General features: G+C 39.6%; 1 protein-coding gene across 5 annotated transcripts in view; it reads right to left on the bottom strand.

Moving 5' to 3' along the window:
• RAPGEF2 (Rap guanine nucleotide exchange factor 2) overlaps positions 1-21,273 on the bottom strand; it is a 281,466-nt gene that overhangs the window by 100,108 nt on the left and 160,085 nt on the right. For 4 of the 5 annotated variants that reach the window (XM_053255205.1, XM_053255201.1, XM_053255203.1 and 1 more), the window contains exon 7: positions 19,926-19,943. The exons of the other annotated variant lie outside the window; for it this stretch is intronic. In XM_053255205.1, coding sequence (XP_053111180.1) covers positions 19,926-19,943 — 18 coding nt within the window. The remainder of the gene's footprint in view (positions 1-19,925; positions 19,944-21,273) is intronic. 5 annotated transcript variants of the gene reach the window in all.

Below are 21,273 nucleotides of genomic sequence, written 5' to 3'. Positions count from 1 at the left end.
CTCATCTAGAACAAAAATACATTAAAATGCACAGTGATTCTGGAAGTTCTCACTATTTGCTGAAATGCTTTGAAAGCTCATTCAAAATACATTTTTAAAGGTTTGGCTGCATTCAAAGCTAGATTCATAAAATCAAAATTACTGTAAAACAATTTGGAGGACTATTTCCTGTGGCAATATCAGTTTGATTTGTAAGACTGCCCTCCAGTGTTGCTAGAAGGAGGGTAACAAACCTGGGGTCTTTATAGACATGCTCTCTCTCACTATCTCCCACATCAGAACCTTTGTTCTAATCTAGAGAATTTTGGGAGCTCAAACACTCAACACATTTTGGAGCTGCTGCTGCCATCATGGGAATAACTACTCAATGTGTACCACTAGTGCATATATTATTCTCTGTAAACCCGTATATGTGAATAACATCATGTGGCAAAACAAGCTATTAGGCAGGCATCTGCAGACATTGTGTCATTTGCACTTCAGTTCCCAGAATTTACTCTTACCTAATGAATTATATCATTATCATACAAAAGTAAGCATCAGCAGAGTATGAAGGTGATATTTATGTATGTCAAAGGATTAGTTCACAATGACCACATGGTATGTAATAACATCATAGTATGTAAAAATCTCTTTTCTGATTTATTTATTTTATTCGATTTATATACCAGCCTTCCTAAAGTGGCTCAGGGCAGTTTACATTAAAATCAAACACGTATCATAAAACAATTAAAATAAAAAAAACAATTGAGTCAAATTAAAATAAAACTACAACTAGGCTTTTAATAATTAATCTATGGAATTCTCTGCCACATAATGTGGTGATGGCCACTAGCTTGGATGGCTTTAAAAGTGGCTTAGACAAATTCATGGAGGACAGCTAGATCAGTGGCTACTAGACTGGTGGCTTTCCAGCTTCAGAGGCACAATGTTTCTCAATACCAGTTGCAGGGGAGCAACAGCAGGGGACAGGGCATGCCCTCACCTCTTGCATGTGGGCTCCCCAGAAGCATGTGGTGGGCCACTGTGCGAAACAGGATGCTGAACTAGATAGGCCTTGGGCCTGAACCAGCAGGGCTGTTCATATGTTCTTAACCTGGGATTGGGCCTTCTCAGTTGTAGAACACACTCCCCATGGATAAGAGAGGATTATCATCTGCATTGACACTTTCAATGAGCTGTCCACTATGACCCCAAGATCTTTCTCCTGGTCAGTCACCAACAGCTCAGATCCCATCAGTATATATGTGAAGTTGGCTGCAGATGACTCCTTACATCTCTGTACACTTATTTTGGCAGAGCCTCCAAATGTGGGCATCCTTACCCACTATCAAACCCTTGTCAGAAGATACAGCATTGTTTGGCCTAAAACGGACTCCAATAGAGGATGCAATCCCATAGCTGGTTTGATCAGGATTATATTCTAGCCAAAAAGATCTGTTACAAAATTTAAATTTGATTTCAAAGCTGCTTTTTATTCTATCCCTAGATCACGACTCTAGAGCAAATTGGCCAATACCTCCATAGACCCATGATTACTCTTCCTCATCCGTATGCTATACAAAAACACCTTATTGAGAGTAAAGTGTAATAATAAATTTCACTTGTTTGAACCTGCTGCTGTGCAGAAGGGGGTTAAGCAAAGATGTATTTTAGCTCCATTTCTGTTCAATTTTTACATTAATTTCTTAATCCCCCTCTTAGACAACCCTGACATCCATCAGCCTGAGCGAGCTGGTAGATCCATCTCAATTTTACTTTATGCTGAGGACGCGGCCACACTATCAAGAACCCTAGTTGGTATGAGGAGGGTGCTACAAAAACTCACACAGATGAGTCGCTAGTTATAAATACACAAAAGACCAAGGTCATGGTATTTGCTAAGAAACAAAAAGAACATCAATTGCAAATTCATGGGTTCAGGGTTGAGCAGCTTAAGACCTTTAAGTACCTGGTTCTAGTTTTTCATGCAAAAGGTTTGTGGGGCCCACAATGTGAATATGCTGCAGCAAGTGTGCAGAGGAGTGCATCTGCTATACTCAAATTCTTCCACACTAATGGGGGACATTACATTCACCAGTAGCACTTTAGGTGGCTTTTCAAACTACCCCCAGCCAGCTGCATACCTCACCCACTTAACCACCTTAAACCAGAGGAGAGCCTTTTCACTGGCGCAGTTTAATGCCTTGCCTTCTGCTGCTTTGGATGGCAGATTTAAGGGGATACCACTAAGGAACTGGTTATGTCCATGTGGTTCGTGTGACATTGAGTCTGTCTTACATGTTATTTTACACTGTGCCTATTACAGGGGCATTCATACTACCTGGATCGAACCATTTTTTAAAAATAGGCCTGATCAATAAGAAGATTATCACATCTTCTATCTTTTGATGGATCAACATGCAGTTGTCACAGAGGGGACAACAAGATTCTGTGCAGGAGCCTTTAAATTGAGATGGGAACAACTGAGATTGTTGCATAACCTGATGTGTTGTTATCTAGTTTTACTGTTTTGATTTTGTTTTACACTGATTTATATTTTGGTGTGTATGTTGACTGGTCATTGACCGTAACAAATTACTTACTTACTGTGAAGTTGGGATTTTTTGCCCCAATATGCATCACTTTACACTTGCTTACAATGAACCACATTTGCCATATTGTCACCCACTCCCAGAGTTTGGAGAGTTCTTTTTGGAGCTCCTCACAATCTGTTTTATATTTCACTACCCTAAATAGTTTAGCATCATCTGCAAATTTGGCCACTTCACTGGTCACCCCGTCTACATCATTTATGAACAAGTTAAAGAGCACTGGTCCCAGCACAGATCCCTAGAGTACTCCACTTCCTAATTCCCTCCATTGGGAAAACTGTCAATTTATTCCTACCCTCTTGTTTCCTGTCCTTCAACCAGTTACCAATTCACCTGTCCCATTATCCTATGACTATTAAGTTTACTCAAGACCCTTTGGTGGGGAACTTTGTCAAAAGGTTTTTGGAAATCCAAGTATACTATGTCAACCGAATCACCTTTATCCACATGTCTGTCGACACTCTCAAAGAACTCCAAAAGGTTAGGGAAGCAAGATTTGCCCTTGCAGAAGCCATGCTGGTTCTCCTTCAGCAAGGCCTTTTCTTCTATATGTTTAACAATTTTGTTCTTAAGTATGTTTTCCATCAATTTACCCGGCACCAAAATTAAGCTGACCAGTATGTAATTTCCTGGATCCCCCCCCCGCCCCCCACGATCCCTTTTTGAAAATCGGAGATATATTGGATACTTTCCAGTCCTCTGGTACAGAGCCTGATTTTAAGAACAAGCTACAGATTGTTGCTAGGAGATTGTCAATTTCACATTTGAGTTCCTTCAGAACTCCTGGATGGATGCCATCTGGCCCTGGCGATTTGTTAATTTTTAGTTTTTCAAAACAGTTTAGAACATCTTCCCTTGTCACCTCAGATTGGCCCAGTTATTCAGCCTCTAAACCTGAAAAGCTCAATTCCAGAGAGACTATATGGTCAGTATCCTCCGCCATGAAGACACATGCAAATAACTCATTCTGCTTCTCTGTGATCTCCTTATTCTCCTTAATAATCCTTTCCAGCCCTCATCATCTAAGGGGCCCACTGTCCCCGTCAGCTTTTCTACTTCTGATATATTTAAAGAAGTTTTTGTTATTCACCAGATGAATAGGTGGTACCTGAAGACAGATCCCTCCCAATGATCTTAATGAGCAGTGAGGATTTTACAGAGAAAGGTGCTCTCTCAGGTAACTCGGACCTAAGCCATTCAGTGCTTTAAAGGTAATAACCAGGCGCTTTGTACTTTGCCCAGAAACATATTGGCAGCCAGTGCAACTGTTTAAGAACAGGCATAATGTGGTATCTCTGGGATATCCCAGATACCGATCTGGCTGTCACATTTTGAACTAACTTAAGTTTCTGAACTACATACAAAGGCAGCCCTACATAAAGTGCATTGCAGTAAACCAACTTAAAGTAGTCCAGTGGTGTACCACTGTTTTCATGTTATTCTTCTCAAGGAATGGGCGGAGTTGTCAAATCAATTGCAGCTGGTAACAATAGTAGATTCAGTAGTATTTATAGATTTGCTGTTTGTTGTAGGTTTTCTCATAACAGCCTAAATTGGCTGTATATTTTAAAAATAAAAGCCACACACAACAAACAACCTTTTTAACACACACACACGCACACACACACACACACACACACACACACACACACACCACAATGCAGCCAGTAAAATGTGTTCCTAGTGGCCATCTTCCACATTCTGCATCTACTAAACCTTCTCAGCAACTTTGTAGAGACAGTTTCCAATCAGAACACATTTATAATATTTGAGGTTATGAAAGTAGGAATGATTGTCACAAGGTGCAAATGTTAAAAACAGTGTCAATTCATGGAAGGTGCACCAAATATGTATAAACACAAAACAAATACAAAATAATGGATCAAACAGGTCACCCTAAGGATAACAGCAGTTTTTAAAAAAAGATGTATCAACATGGATGACTGCTGGCTCTTAACCTGCTGGCTCTTCCTGAACACTGTGAAAGAGCAGAGGAGACTGATTCCTACTTTATGTTTCTGACTTGTAAATCACAAAGTACACTGAGAAATCAATGCAACTTCACCCAAGTTCAGAGAGCACAGGACCCAAAATCAACGAAAACAAGGTGATAGCCGGTATAATCAGTGTTGTGATAGCACTCAACTTCAGTTCATCTCACCCAGCAATATCCAACACAAAGAGAAGTTAGGAGATCAGAAAATAATCATATGCAACAACCACAAGGGATGTCCTGAGTAACAGCACATCACCACCCTCTCTGGGACCTCCTAGATGGTAATACACTGAACCACTTAGTTGCATTCCCACAAATCTCTGCCAGATTCTGCAGTTTTGTCATCAACACCTCATGATCAATTGTACAAATGTAGATTTTAAAAAATAGAATAAGATTAGTAAACCACTACAGCTATTAGTAGTCGAGACCACCCAGAAGTGTCATCTCAGAAATATGCTCAGCCTGTGGGCAAGAATATGACAACATCCAGGTGCATCTGAGTGACTACCTTCTCACCAACTTTGTTGTTTGTGAACTAATATTTTTGTTAGGCTAGAGATGCCACGTTAAGTGGCAGAGGAACTGAAAGCATTTCTATGTAATGTGACAAAAACCTGAGCCATTTGGGAAGGGCGGTATAAAATTCAATCAATCTAATCTAATCTAATCTAATCTAATATGAAACAAAGAAAGATCAGTTTAATGCTACTTAGATTATTTATTTGATTGATTGATTTATATACTGCCCTTCCAAAAATGGCTCAGGGCGATTTACATCAAAATAAAAACAATTAAAATCAATTAACAATTCAAATCAAAACTAAATCAATTAAACAATTAAACTCATTTAAACATTAAAATCATTAACATTAAACTCATTTAAAATCAACATTAAAAATTTAAAACCATAAATCTAATTAAAAGCCTGGGTGAATAAATATGTCTTCAGTGCCTTTTTAAAAGTTGCCAGTGATGCAACTCTTATTTCAACAGGGAGCGTATTCCAAAGTCCAGAAGCAGCAATTGAGAAGGCCCATTCCCGAGTAGCCACCAAACGAGTTGGCGGCAACCACAGATGAACCTCTCCAGATGATCTTAACAAGTGGTGGGGCTCATGGCGAAGATGGAGATGTTCTCTTAAATACCCAGGGCCTAAGCTGTTTAGGGCTTTATAGATGATAACCAGCACCTTATATTTGCCCGGAAACATATTGGCAGGAGTAATATGGTCTCTCCTAGATGACCCAGAGACCAACCTGGCTGCCACATTCTGGACCAACTGTAGTTTCCGGACTACATTCAAAGGCAGCCCCACATAGAGCGCATTGCAGTAATCCAGCCTAGAGGTTACCAGCAGATGTACCACCATTCTGAGGTCATTGATCTCAAGAAATAGGCACCACTGGCGTATCAGCTGAAGCTGATAAAAAGCACCATCACCTCCACCTGGGACACCAGGGAGAGGTTCAGATCCAGAGGCACCCCCAGACCACATACCTGTTCCTTCCAGGGGAGTGTGACCCTATCCAGAACCGGCAAATCAAAATAGTCTCCTGAGTTATGATCTTGCACAGTAAGTACCTCCATCTTATCTGGATTCAGCCTCAGTTTGTGATCCCTCACCCAGCCCATTACTGCCTCCAAGCAGGCATTTAGGGAGGTTTTTACTTCTCCTGATGATGTTGACTTGGAGAAATAGATTTGGGTGATTACACAATGAAACGCAAATTTAAATGCATCAGTGTGTTTTGCTCTAAAGGTCTACGCTGGATTTTATGGCAGCAATTAAGATCCTTGTGATTGTGTCTTAGTCAACTGAATCATGTTTTATAAATACATAGCTAGAATAAAATGTATCTAGGCAGAATCACACAAGCACACCTGTTTGGTTCTTTAGAGTTTACCACATACCACCTGAACACACCATCTTTGAAGGAAGAAAAACATAAATATCCAGAGTTATTTTTACTACATTAGTATTTAACCCTAAATGTAGCATATGCAAGTGATAAAAATTACCAGTCTGTCTTTCTAAATATCAATGCATCTTCTCACAATTAAATAGTGTTCTCTCTACATTGTAGCTTCCATGCTTCAGTTGCTGTTTGGTTACCCCATTTGCTAATGTCACAGACCATTTGTCCAAAATACCCTTCTGTTGATCTGTTTCTGCAGACAAATCCATAATCCGGATCTCTAATACAACAAGCACAGAGACATTGGTGCCTCAGCTGGGCTTGCTGCTGACATCTGTCAATCTTGCTTTGATTGCAGATTGGTTAGTCATATAGCACTCTCGGTCTTTAGCTTTTAGGGGGGAAAGATTCTATTCCATTTCTTATTATTCAAAAGAGTAGCTGTGTATATAAATTTATTAAATATTTTAAATCTATGTGTCATCTTTAATTGATTACTTGAAAACAGAAAGAGAACAATGGAAAACTTCTTCCATGGAAGGGTTTGTGCCACTCTCCAGTTACTAAATGCCAGCTGTTTTGTTAGCAGGATTTAGTAACTAAACTAAAAAGGCCTGCCATATGCAAAAGATCAGAAGTTCTAAGCCACAGACATTCTTTAAAATCTATTTTAATTATACTATGCTAGCATTTTTGTTAAGCTCAGATCTTATGACTTGAAACATTCGAAGCATTAAGGCAATCCTGGCCAATGTTTGGGATCTTCACTTCGGTAGTATGTTTGTAGCCTTCTCTATGCAGCACCATTGTGAACAATCAGAAGGCATATATTGTTCAACTTTACTGGGAACAGCCTATATTCTGCGACGATATCTATAACAACTGACAATGAAATTCAGCCATCCCAGGTCCTTGGGAAGGACTCGATGTCTGGATAAAACAAACCAGTCAATAAGACCTGTCTGACTGTGTAAACAAGAAATAATAATAATATATCGCCCTTCCAAAAATGGCTCAGGGCGGTTTACACAGAGAAATAATAAATAAATAAGATGGCTCATAAGATGACTTAGCCTAACTTGTATGGATCTCCCACTGAAAACTACTTCCAAGTAAACAGTGTTTAGGATCAGGCTGTAAGCAGCATTATGAGTATATAACCAAGAAATATATTGTGCCCCTCCACGACTGTAATTGAATTACAGTTTCATATCTGAGCTTCCTTGAAAACTACAAACTGAAATTTTCAAGGTTCAGACAACATAACAAATCCCAGCTTGCTAGCAACCATGAACAGAGGTTGAAAACCTTTCCCCCCTCATAAGAAAAAGGGAATGAGAGCTCATATGTCCAAGGCTCATGATCAACATGCTAAACCATCTGACGTTTGAACTGGCCTCTGTATGGATCTGTTGCAGGTCAGGAGGGGGCAGGAAAACCAATAGAGGTATGCACTAATCTTTTTTGCAATTTGATTCAACCTCAAATCAAATCAACAAAAATTCATCGAACCAACCAGCCAATGCCAGCTGGTCTGATAAAGCGATTCAAAATTTGTCCATAGGGAACAATGGGGAAATGCGAAACACACAATTGTTCTCCTTGGGTAGCTCCTAGGGACATCAAAGTGGGTTGGGTAGTTGAGCATGATGGGTGCTACCTACCACCCAACCCACAAAATAAATGGGTAAGTGGGCAATTTTATAATTTTTTAAACAAGTTTTTTAAAAAACACAAAAACAACTAACCCATAGAAACCTAAGGGGGTATGGTTAAAACAAAATTAAGAATTGCCCACTTGCCCATTTCTCTTGTTCGTTGGGTGGTAGGTACACCCATCACACTGTACTACCCAACTCATTTTGGTGCCCCTAGGCACTATTCATGAAGAACAATAGGATGATCTGAGCTCCCCGTTATTTGCTATGGGCAAAACAAGCAGAGTGCAGTGCAAACATTTTACAACCCTGCCTTGAAAAACAACACTGCAGAACAGAGGTACATACAGTCCCACCAAACCAAGAACAGATTTTGCCAAACACAGTCTAACAATGGTCAAAAAATAACAACAACCCAGAATCCACTGCCAGCCATAGTGCCTGCACTGCAGTAACATCACTGGCACAAGCTGCTCTCTCACACACAATTATGACTCCGTCTTTACTTTCCAGCATTGCAACAGCTGCTGCTGCAGCAAGCAAAGCCATACGTTCAACTACAGCAACATCTTCAGCCATACAAAGATTTTGACTGAGTATGCCTTGCAGTGCAGAATGCAGAAGAGCAGAGCAATGAGTGGAGCACAAGTTAGTCTTTCAAGGACAGATATGGAGCTCATCTCACAGCAATCACCAAGAAAATATCCTGCACATACACAACTGAGCTGCCTAGCGATGTATGTGTTGTGTCCAGTGCCACAACACAAACCAAACCACAACTCCAGGCAGGCAGGCAGGCACTCAACTTCTGCCTTTGTCAATCTGAGATACAGCAAAACCAGATAGTTAATAGCAATAGCACAGCATATTATACTCAGTGCAGAGAAAAGAAAACCACAAAAAACCAAACCTTCCTTGATTCTTTCTTTTCTCCTCTCCTGAAGTATCCTTCTCAAACGCACACTAAGGGCCTCTCTATGCTTCACAGGTCCTTTGAATACATTTTGAAATTACGTCCCTTTTGTTCCCCCGGCTCCCCGCAGCCAATGGGGGCACAGTTCCCCATGAAAACACTTGATCTAAATGACAACAAGCCAACCAACAAACAAGAAGATTGCAAGCCAATCAGAAGCCAGTGACAGAAAACCGATCAGCAAATGCGAAAAGCCCGTCAAAATTGAAACTCAGTTCACACTGAATCAAGGCTAATTAGATTCTAATGTGAATCAATACTTTTAAGGGTGAGTCAATTAACGTTAGAATAATGTGAGTCACCCCAATTCGACATGAATCAATTCATACACAAATCGAACTGCATATCCCTAGAAACCAACACAATTCTGTTATCCCTCTGAATAACCAAGACAACTTAACTGGTTGTCTCTGCCAAGCAAAGGTAGAATGTGCCAAATTTCTTTCCTATTCTTAGAATTAAGAGTTGAGTATCTTACAATTATGTATTTTTATGCAAATATCAAACATAGCATAGAAATATATCCAAATTTATATTATAGAAACTTATGAAAAACATCACAATAAACTATACTTATATTTGTACTTTCAGATAATTATTTTCAGCTTGGGCAGAAATAACTAATGGTTATCATATCTCAACATCATATTCCTCTTAATGTTCTAGCCAAAGATCACTATGAGTCAAAAGTTGTAGAGCAACTACAGATCATATGCTTCTCTCATAAAAGTAACCTCAAGAGCTTAACATATGTTGGACAAAAGGTTTGCAATATTACTTGTCAGAGAAACTCAAATTCTTCATTCTTAAACATATGCCAGTACATTTCTTCAGCACAGGCATTACTCAGATAGATCAATAGTCAATAGTCATTCTGCCCACTTAAAATCAAACAACTAGATAGGGATGTGCACAAAACCGGTCTGCCCGGTTCAGTTCGAATTCGAACCAGGTTCGAACCAGGAGGGGGAGGTTCGGTTTTGGTTTTGCTCGAATCTACCCCTGGTTCAGTTCAAATTTGAACCGTTTTGAACTGGTTCAAACCTCCAAAAGTGGGTGGGGCGGTAGCTGGCACCCATGGGTACCTACCACCCAAACCCCAAAGCAATCAGACGCTCGAACGATTTTTTATGAATTTTTGAAATTTATTTTTATTTTCTTCTCATAGGGTATAATGGGCCTCGAACCATCCCATTATTCCCTATTGTGGAGCACCCATGGGTGCCAACAACCACCCAAACCTCAAAGCAATCGGACACACCTATGATTTTTTAATGAATATTTGAAATATTTTTAATTATTTTTCTCATAGGGTATAATGGGACACAAACCAGCCCATTATCCCCTATTGTGGAGCACCTAGGGGCACAAAAGTGGGGTGGGTGGTAGGCACTCAGGGGTGCCTAGCACCCACAAAATCCCAAGGCAATCGGACACTCCTCCGATTATTGGTGAATTTTTAAAGTATATTTGAATGCCTCATAGGGAATAATGAGGATTGCAGCAAATATATAGCTTCACATCGGGGGGGGAGGGGTGTCCTAGAGCAGAGTGTAGTGGGTGGTAGTTCCCAAGGTGGGCAAGGAAGCTATCAGAATTATTTGAAAGGAATTGGGCAAAAGGCTGATTTTTAAGTGATTTTTGAAGTTTATGTGTCTTTAAGGTAAGCAGATGAGAGTGAAGTCATGGTTTGTCGTTGAAAATCTAATATGCTACCAAAGAATCTACAAACAGAACACCTCAGAACAACAAAACCCAGTACCCCATGGGTTAGCAAACCATGGGGTGGTTGGCATCTTTGCTCTGGGCCACCCCAGCACCCCCCAAGTGCAATTATGGGGCTGCTGAAACCTCCATTCTTCCCTATGGAGAAAAACCTTAAAGCCACTTGTGGGGTGCTGGGGTGGCCCAGAGCGAGTGGTGGTCTAGTGCACAGAGGGTGCCAACCATCCTCATGGGTTAGAAAATAAAAATAAATTTCAAAAATTCATAAAAAATCGTACGAGTGTCCAATTGCTTTGGGGTTTGGGTGGTAGGTGCCCATGGATGCCAGCTACCACCCCACCCACTTTTGGAGGTTTGAACCGGTTCAAATAAAACCACCCCATCTGGTTCGAATTCGAACCTGCAGCTCGAACCTGATGGCTGGTTTGGTTCGAATTAGAACCTTTGAACCACCCCGGTTTGAATTTGAACCAGTTCTCACATCCCTACATCTAGATTAAGATTTTGGAATACATAGACATTAAGATTTGTTTAGAATATAAGAGATGCCATATATAAGCTAGGGATAGGCCCAAACCATGGTTCAAAGTGCAGTTCAAGCAGCTTTTGAGAGCGGGGTGGGGGAGCTTTAGAAAGAGGAGAGCAGGTCCTCATCTGCTCTCCGCTGCCCCATGCAGCTTCCTGCTGGGGCGGCTCTTGGCCCAAGTAGCCCCGTGTGGCACCAGCACACACATAGCTTCCGTGCATGCATGGGCGCCATTTGCGTTGTCAGCATAGCGTAGCTGACCATGCAAATGGAACATAGGAAGCTGCCTTATACTGAGTCAGACCATTGGTCCATTTAGCTCAGTATTATCTACACAAACTGGCAGGCGGCTTCTCCAAGGTTGCAGACAGGAGTCTAACTCAGCCCTATCTTGGGAGATGCCAGGGAGGAAACTTGGAACCTTCTGCATGCAAGCATGCAGATGCTTTTTCCACAGCAGCCCCATCCCCTAAGAGGAATATCTAATAGTGCTCACACGTAGTCTCCCATGCAAACCAGGGTAGACACTGCTTAAATAAGGGGACAGTGCATGCTTACTACCACAAGATCAGCTCTCCTAGCAGACGCCATGTGCATGCTGGCGCTGAGCGGGGGTACTTGGGCTGAGCACCAACCTAGTAGGAAGTTGTATCTGGCGGTGGAGAGCAAGTAAGGACCTGCTTTCCTCTCTTTTGTAAAACTCACTCGTGCCGCTCCAAAAGTTGTTCAAACTGTGCTTGGTTCAGGCACATCCCTATTATAAGCAGTGCACAAGTGTTAATCAACAACTTATTTATGTTTAATAAGTGTTCAACTCTATAACATATATATAAATATATATTTAAAAGCTATTTATAATATGATTATAACATAAGGAATGATTGAATAGACATACTGGCCAAAAAAAATAACTTCTACTCAAATATTAACACTCATCTCTTTGGTAGGACCTTAAAATGCAGAATAACTCTTCCAAAGCAGCACCAAGCGTGTTTTAAATTCCAAAAATTCTTAATTCATTATAGCTAGTAACACTGATGCCAGACAATACTAAATTATCCCTTTTCTTGCCTTTCTATAGAAAAAGTTATCATGATCAATGTCTAAATTAGAAAAAGGTAAACTGAACAGCAGAGAAGCCAAATAAATTAAAAAATAAAACAGATTGAGACTCTAAGAGCTAATAGTTGCTCATGGTCATGACACCCACCCCCACTTATCTTGAGACATCCCTGCTGTGGTTCACTTATCCAGCTCTACCATCCCCGGCCATGTGAAAGTCCTCCTCTTCCAAACAGTTCCACCCTTCCTCCCTTGGTGCCTGCCTCTTGTGCTTGGAATCATATACCGCAATGCCTCCATGATGCCAATTCCTTTATTTCTATTATACCCCTCCTCAAAACCCATGTTTTCAATGAAGCCTTTGGTCCACAATCCTTCCCAAGTCTCCCCCCACGTCCCCTTCCTCAGTTTTTGCCCATGCTCAGTTGTTTAGACTGTGAGCTTTTGGAAACTGTCTTATAAAGACTTCTAAGTACAGTTTAATGTACGTGGATGATCCTAAACAATTAAGTTATAAAAGCACAACCCAATAAACTTACTAATAGATGACATTTTAAGCAATAACTAGTCAGAGTGCAACGTTATCAGTTGCTAAAACCAAAATGCTGTTAAGCCTCCATAGCACAGTGGCACATTGGCAGTGGGAAGGCCATGGGAAAACATTTTAAGATACTGCAGAAACATGCAATATCATCCCTCTGAACCAGGGCTGCACAACTCAAATGCCCTGGTGGGCCGGAACCACCCACAACTTGGCGTGCAGGGGCCGAGGTCAAATTTTTAGCACATTATTACATTAAAATATTATTAGTTACTTATGCATCTATTCCCCCTGTCAATGGACCCATAGTTTTAAACAAGGAGAATGGCCAGAGAATAGGTCCTGTCCCTTCTCAATCAGTGGGGCCCCTAGAGTGCATGCCAGCCCCAAACAAATGCCAAGTCCTCTTCTCTCCCTAAATTGTTGTTTTCAGGCTGCAATCCTAGGCATGCTTACATGGGAGTAAGCCTCACTGGGCACACCATGGAGCATATCTCTGAAAAAGCATGCACAGGATGGCACTATGGCAGTTTCCAGCTGCTGTGTTGCTGCAGGTTACCTGGGGGCCAGTAAAATAGTCCCTGGGGGCCGAATCCGGCCCCCGGGCCTTATGTTGTGCAGGCCTGATACATTTCTGTGGCAACTTGCAGTGCACTGCCAGAGGTGTACCTAGGTAATTTTGGAGCCTGGACCTAAAGGCCTGTGGAGACCCCACTCCCCTGCAAATTAAAGACCATCATGCTCGGCTGGGTGTCCACACCACTCAGGATGGACTAAAGAGGATTTGGGGGCCCTCAGGGGTTGTGGAGGCTCTGGACCTCGGCCCCATAGTCCAAGGGTAAGAGCACCTCTGTGTATTGCTAGATACGAGTAAATACATAATTACTATTTAAGCAACGGTTCCAAAAATAACAGTCAATTCTCTACACAGACAACTTAGTCTGGTATAGTCCAACTGACTACTCCGGACTAGTTGAGAAGGGATTATAGTGTAAGCTAATTTAATACATTTAAATCATCAGCTCTTAAGACATCAATCTGCAAACCATTTTCATCTGATATGGTTGCAATTTGCCATGTTCCAAAGGAACCAAAAGAAAGAGAAAGAGAGAAGCAAGGAAGCTGCAGGTCTTAAAACTATCCTCAATTTTATTTTGTATTTCAGCATGTCAGCTTTTCAGAGGCAAGGGGATCTTATTCCATTTATTGCAGCAGTGCACTTAGAACATGTTTTTGAATATTATATTTAGGCATATTCCATCACAAAACAAATTATCTGACCACTGCTTGAAACTATCTCTCTTTCTGCCTCCCCTGCTTTTTATGGTTTATTCCAAAGGCCTTAGTTTTGACGACATGCAAGGGAATACAACACACAGCTAGGCTGCATCAGTCTCAGCCCACAAAATAAGCAGCTCAGTCTTGAGCTGCTGTAGTGACAAACTAGAGAAAGCACCTACTTAGTATACAATTAGTTCCTTCAATTTACATAAATTGCTTCTTTGTATCATGGTCATTAACTTCCATTTGGCCACTTTGAAGTAAGCAGTTCGAAGCCTACAACTTCAGTTATAATCCTATACATACATATAAATTTCTCTTTTACAAAGTCTTCATGTAATAAAGTAATTTTTAAAAGCAAATATAAGGTTAAAGACACTTTAAAAGCAGAGATTTTGGAAGCCATTGACTCAGGAAATTAATGTGAGACATGTCTACCTGTCCCCCTTGCATTTCAACGAGTAACAAAAATGTGTTTGTTTCAACATTGTCCCTTTATAAGTTGGAAGCACTCTTGTCAGGGTAAATATCTTATTAATTGATTGATTAAATAATTCAAACAGTAAGGCAATTCATCTCAAGGCCATTAGTTCAGACTGTGGTATGACCAAGTGCATTCACTATAATGATTGTTCAGCTGCTGCAACACAGTACTTGCCTCTGCACAAATAATAGTAGACAAGTGTCCACATTAATATGACATTTAGTATTTTCTTTACATTATTAAGCTATCCTCTGTTTTTATGTTTCCCCGCAAGTTGCATAAGCAAGTTACAATTTTTCACTTCAATAGATCTCTCTCAAGAAGGGTTGCCAAATCTTCTGCTAAAATAATATATTTAATATTAACATCTAGTGAGACTCAGCTCCACATTTCTAGTAACATAGAAAAAAAGAAAGAAAACAGGTAATATTAAAAAAAACCTGCTTACTAAAGTCTCTCTCTATAATTTCCTTACCAGATATATGTGCTTATAACATAGGCAACCCAGCACTGTCAATTTTCACAAATTGGAAACAGGACCCAGACTGGCAGGCATATTACTGACACCAAAATTGCCTGACATACAGCATGGCTTGATACACAACACCCTTATTACACTGAATTTCCAAAGCAACCAAAAGATGGGTCCAATTATGACATCAATTCAATACAAGTTCTTCTTCCAAGGGGAATGAAAGAAGAGCAAATCCCAGTGGGAAAACAAGGTCTGCAGCAGAGATGATGTAATATATAAAGACAGAAAGACATCCTCAGACAGAAGCTGGAACTTGGGTAGGCAGCACAACACATACCACCCACAGTTGCAGCGTTTTTTGCAACTCTGCACTCTCAATAAATAATAGGAATTAAGAAAAGCCTAACAATGTGAAAGATGGTTGTTTATACATGTTTACATCAGTTCAACCAATCAGTTCCTTTATTACGATCACAGACCAGCCCATACATAAGAACATAGTAAGCTGCCATATACTGAGTCAGACCATTGGTCTATCTAGCTCAGTATTGTTGTCACAGACAGGTTTGCCACATTACAAGCAGTGCCTTAGAATAGTGCTTGGTAGAAGTGAAGAATGCCTGTTTAAGCAAAGAAATTTGTGATGCTATGTTTTTCTTGAGTAACAAAGCATACCAAATGAACATGCCGCTATAGGACAAGGAATCATTTCTTCTTGACCAACATCATGAAATACAAATCCTCGATTAACACCCAGAAAAACCATCTCTGGCTTGTACGCTGATCATCACTGATCATCTTTGGCTTGTACTCAGCCTCTATATGGCTTGGGAGTGGGTTGCCTGAGAGAGCACCTTGCCCCATAAGTCCTTACACGAACCTTAAGATTGACCCTGCCAAATGAGGTGAGGTGGGTGGCTACCAGGGAGAGGGGCTTTTCGGGGATTGCACCCCATCTATGGAACAGCCTTGCCTGGCTTCGTCACTTTGTTCTTTTAGACGCCAGGAAAAGACCTTTTTGTTCACCCAGGACTTTTACATTTTGATTTTCAGATTTTATCTGATCTTTTAAAATGAGTTTTTAAGCTGTTTTGTATTTTGTCTGTTAAGAATTAATGTGTTATATGTTTTTATTGCCTCTGTTGTGAGCCACCCAGAGAACAATTTGTTATGGGGCAGATAACAAATAAAGTTTATTATTATTTATTATTACTCTGTTTTGCTACTCTTTACAGAATATGAGATAACGTGATTACAAACTGTAAGTATTAGGAAACATTTTCTGTGAAAAAGCACTGATATGCATAATGTTTTTTTAACCTCAATTTAAATTATTAAGTGCTAAACCACTAATGCTCCAAGTCAAAATAGATTGAAAATGTAAGTCTCTCACGGGAAGCTTAGTAATAAAGTATTCAACCGTTGCTATACTGTATATTTTTCCCATTTACTCAGTCATTAATTGAGTAAACTTCTGCTAACATGTTGATCTTCAACTCTGTTCCTGAACTGTACTTAAGGACATGCAGGAGCTCCAATGTATAACCTATTTTATTGCACTTACTGAAAACAAGTTAATATCACTTTATCATTACAAATACAAATTTAAAATATTACTGCAATGCATACTTTTCTAAGAAAAACTCACAGAAATTCTAACACTGTATACTTAGTCTTTCCCTCTTCATTCTACTATAGTTTGTTTGGTGTATTTCTATATCACCCCAAAACTGCATTTCTGGACTGTTTACAACAAAATAAATACAGCATAATTAAAAAATTAAAAACTAAGGCAATTGTAAAATCCCAATTAAAGTCTAATTAAAAGCTTGGGTGAATAGATGTGTTTTGAAGTATTTCTTAAAAGCTTTTTCATTTACAAGAACAGACTGCAATATTTTATCCCTTGAATCAAATTTATGTATCAAATGCATAAATGCAAGGAATAACATCTCCCATCATCCAAGCACCACCACCTTTCTTGTGGCTCCCTTCAACTGCTCCAAAACATTGAAGATCTCTAAACCAGGACCAGAGTACAAAGTCCTAGTCACCAAGAACCATAATCTGTACCTTCCTGCACTTAAATGGCAAATAAAGTTTTATCTTTCCCTTTTCTTTGTATAATGATAGTGACAATGTATAGTACTTCCCTTCAGCAAATAAACGCTCCGGTAAATAAAGGATACGTCTCTTAATCTAGCATCATACATAAAATATCCACTGCAGATGCCCAGATATGGGGGCTGGTTTTGTTTAAAAGCCCCCCCACACAGTGGTATATGTGTGTTTGGTTTGAGGGTTTGTTTTTTTGTTGTTGGTTTTTTTAAAATCTGGAATGGTTGACAGTTTGTTTTCTCCTTCTTTGTTATGCCCAGAGGCTGTTTGTTTGTTTGTAGAATGCATCTTTTCACTAAGTACAAAACTAAAGTTACAAATATAAACAGGGCTTGGAGATTTAAAAGTGAACTGAACTTAAAAACAGCACATCAACACTCTATTACATTTATATCCCACTCTTTACCACCACCACCACCACCACCACCACATCCATGTGTGTAAAATGCGTCATAACTGCTGCTATGATATAACAGTAATCTTCAGGAAGCAAGACGTTGGTGGTCAATACTGTATTGAGAAATGGTGCAGTTTTTGGAAGGAAAAATCAAAGGCCAGTTTGATTGGCAAAAACCCTCAGAGGGCCTGGAGACAGTAGAGACTATGCAATTTACATGGCAATGGACAAAGGCAGGGAGGCCGGGGCCGGGGGCAAGATTCAGCATGAATATGGAGCTTTCCTGCTTGGAACAGCTTTTCTAATTGACTCAAAGCTGTCAGATGAGCGTGTTCATCCTTTTATCATATAAATCTACTATCTTCTCTATGCTTTCAAAATACATACTTAATTTTACATCATATAACCTTTAATAGATAAATTAATTTTAATAGTTTAAATTGAACTACTTTATTTTTTAAAAATCGGTTACAAATTTCTCTGGAAAAAAATGGTATCTTAACATATATCTTAAAACTAAACTTATGGCACTTCCATATACTTTAAAAGGATGCTTTCCTTTTTAAATGAAGAACTTTGGTAAAACATGTTTGTCTATCATCACACGGGGTAACAGTTCGTGTATTTATAGCAGGGCTGATCAACTTCGGCCCTCCTGCAGATGTTGGCCTACAATCCCCATAATTCCTGGACATTGGCCGCTGGGGATTATGAGAGTTGTAGTTCAAAAACAGTTGGGGGACCTAAGTTGAGCAGACCTGAATATTATGGTTTGAGAATGGAGAACAGGCAGAGACGTGAACAAGTCAGCACAGATATAATCCATTGATCTGTTTGGGAAACCTTTTTTTTTGGGGGGGGGTGCCTATTAACTACCTGATCTCTGCAGCTGTCTTAGGGTCAGTACTCTTAATTATATATATTTATGAGTACCAAAGTCAAAGAAAATGGACATTTACCTTCCATGTCATGGAAATCTCCTTTGGATTATGGTGGTAGGGCTGGGGAGTTATATGTAATTAAGGAGAAAGGGACACACTAGATCAGAAAGAAAAGGCTCTTTCTAACGCCAATTCCAGCTAGCACCGGTCTATAGGAACTTTTCTGACTGCAAGTTGTAGAGACTTCGGAATTTTTTGGAGTAATTACTAAGTAAAAAATGGAAGTGTGACAACTGTAGACACTGCAAGAAATAGATGCAAGGCCAGTTTGTTCGAATGAAGCAACATTAAAAACAATAAGCTTTTATGATCATAGAAACTAACATGCATTTTTAAAGTATCTGTATAACAAATGGGAATTTTTTTAATTGAAATTGGCCTTTTTCCTCTGGTGTTTTAAATCAATCTAGCCCGAGAAATCTGAAAATAGAATCTCACACTGTCTAAACTTTAAGTGAAATTCTTGCAAAGTCCAAAACCCTACTTTTTCACTAAGGCCGCTGAATACATGTTTCTCACCTACTTTTTCACTAAGGTCACTGGATAAAATATTCTCACCTCCTGTTCCAACTTGTGTTTGAACATGTTATTTCAGTAACATGTAACTTCTATAATGGCTTTTAGGTGCTACTAATGTTGAGCAGAATTATATCATCTCTTCTGCAATGGAAAGTCCCACTGATGTTTAGTTCACATCAGAGCCATTGTACTTTTAACACTTGCTGCTGCGTTCTCTACAAATCTTCTATTACAAAATGCAATTGGTCGACAGCAGGGTTTCTTAACGTTGAGCCCCCGGATGTTGTTGGACTACAATTCCCATCATCCTCAGTCACAAAGGCCATGTCTGGGGATGATGGGAGTTGTAGTCCAACAACATCTGAGGGCCCAAGGTTAAGAAACCCTGCTCTACAGCAAGATGCAGACACTAGTTGCGGATTGGATATTCTAGACTAAAGCACAGTTATATACTGATGCCACATGACAACTTCTAACCACCAAATATGCCACAAAGGCAATGGATCAAGCAAACAAAAAACTTACACTGAAATGGAAATAATGGTGATATCAGACTCTACAGCTTTTTTTAAAAACCGAGGCTAAAATATACACAGAAGTGATGTGACACAAGTTTAGCACAACATCAATCAGAATTAAGACATTAGTCACACTCCAAACTGAGAGGGAAAGGTAAAAAGTTAATGTTAGAGGACCATACATTTAAGTTACAATACCTGCTGTTTAGTGCATTCCTGTGAGCCAAAATGAAATGAATGCCATATAGGAGGAAAGGAAAAGATGAACATTATCAGAGGTGCTAAAACATATACCACTACTACGAAAATAAAGCGATTATGTAAGAACCCCCAAAACATATACCACTACTATGAAGATAAAACTATTGTGTAAGAAGCTTATTATTCAAGAACAAAGTTCCAACAGGTCCTCTCTGTAAGCTTAATATAATGCACTAGGTATAACTTACTAGTATTTGCCGCCCTCCATTGTCAAGCAATGTCCTTCAATAAATATCTTAAACTGACTTAGATATACCTGCACCGCATTCACAATCTATATTCACATTTCTGACGTTACAGGCACTAATCTTTAAAACACAATTCGTTGGGCACATCTCAGCCAACATTTTCATGATATTATAAACCGGGGAAGGTGGGGAGGGGGGACAGCATCCTGACAAACAATTCACATTTCATAGAGGCAGCATAACACAACTGCCATATACATGTACAGCACAAAGGGGAGACTCGCATCTCTAAACTCACTGTGGATACATGTGACGAAGCCACAGCCAAGTTAAGACTCTTCTACAAGAGTCCACAAGTGTTTGGAGAGGCACATCTTCCCACAAACCAATTAACATTGATAGATGCAACATATGAACATATATTAACATTTCCCCTTTGTTGTTAGAAAACTGATCTACCAAGAAGTATGCCATATTAGTACATTATATATCAACTTCATAAAGTTCCATAGAAGGAACAAGCAAATTAATAACCTCGTTATAAAATTACATTGAAATTTGGGGGTATGTTAAAAACTGCCCTGAAAATTAAACTAGCATTCTGTCATGCAAACAAAATAAATTTCTTGGTATGCAAGATGTCTGCAAGTCACCAAAAAAGCTTTTGGCATTAACAGGAATATAACATTTACATGCTAGCAGTTGCATACATCAGCTTTTGATGGAAACTAACAAGCAACACAGTTTGTAGGAAAACGAACGAAATTTCTAGTACTTTAGGATCAGAGAGAGCACATGAAGAATTATAGGATCTCAAATAGCTATGTACTACAGCAGTTGTGTAAAGACAACAGGCTTCAGCCCCCAAACAGATACTCAAATACAAAAGAATAGTTTGCAAAATTATTTCAAATGACTTTTCTTCCCCACGTAATTGCACCTGGGCAAGCTCAAGAATACAATTACATGGAGAAATAATTGTGAGGGCTGGCAATACACAGATAAAACTCAGAATCAGTTTCTCTAATCATAAGGGAACTATTTGGAGTTGCCATACTGACTCCTGAGCACGTGGGTACATAACACATTTATTCAAA

The sequence above is a fragment of the Hemicordylus capensis genome, chromosome 5 (genome assembly GCF_027244095.1).
Source record: "Hemicordylus capensis ecotype Gifberg chromosome 5, rHemCap1.1.pri, whole genome shotgun sequence".
Lineage (NCBI taxonomy): Eukaryota > Metazoa > Chordata > Lepidosauria > Squamata > Cordylidae > Hemicordylus > Hemicordylus capensis.
This window is presented reverse-complemented; position numbering and strand designations above follow the sequence as displayed.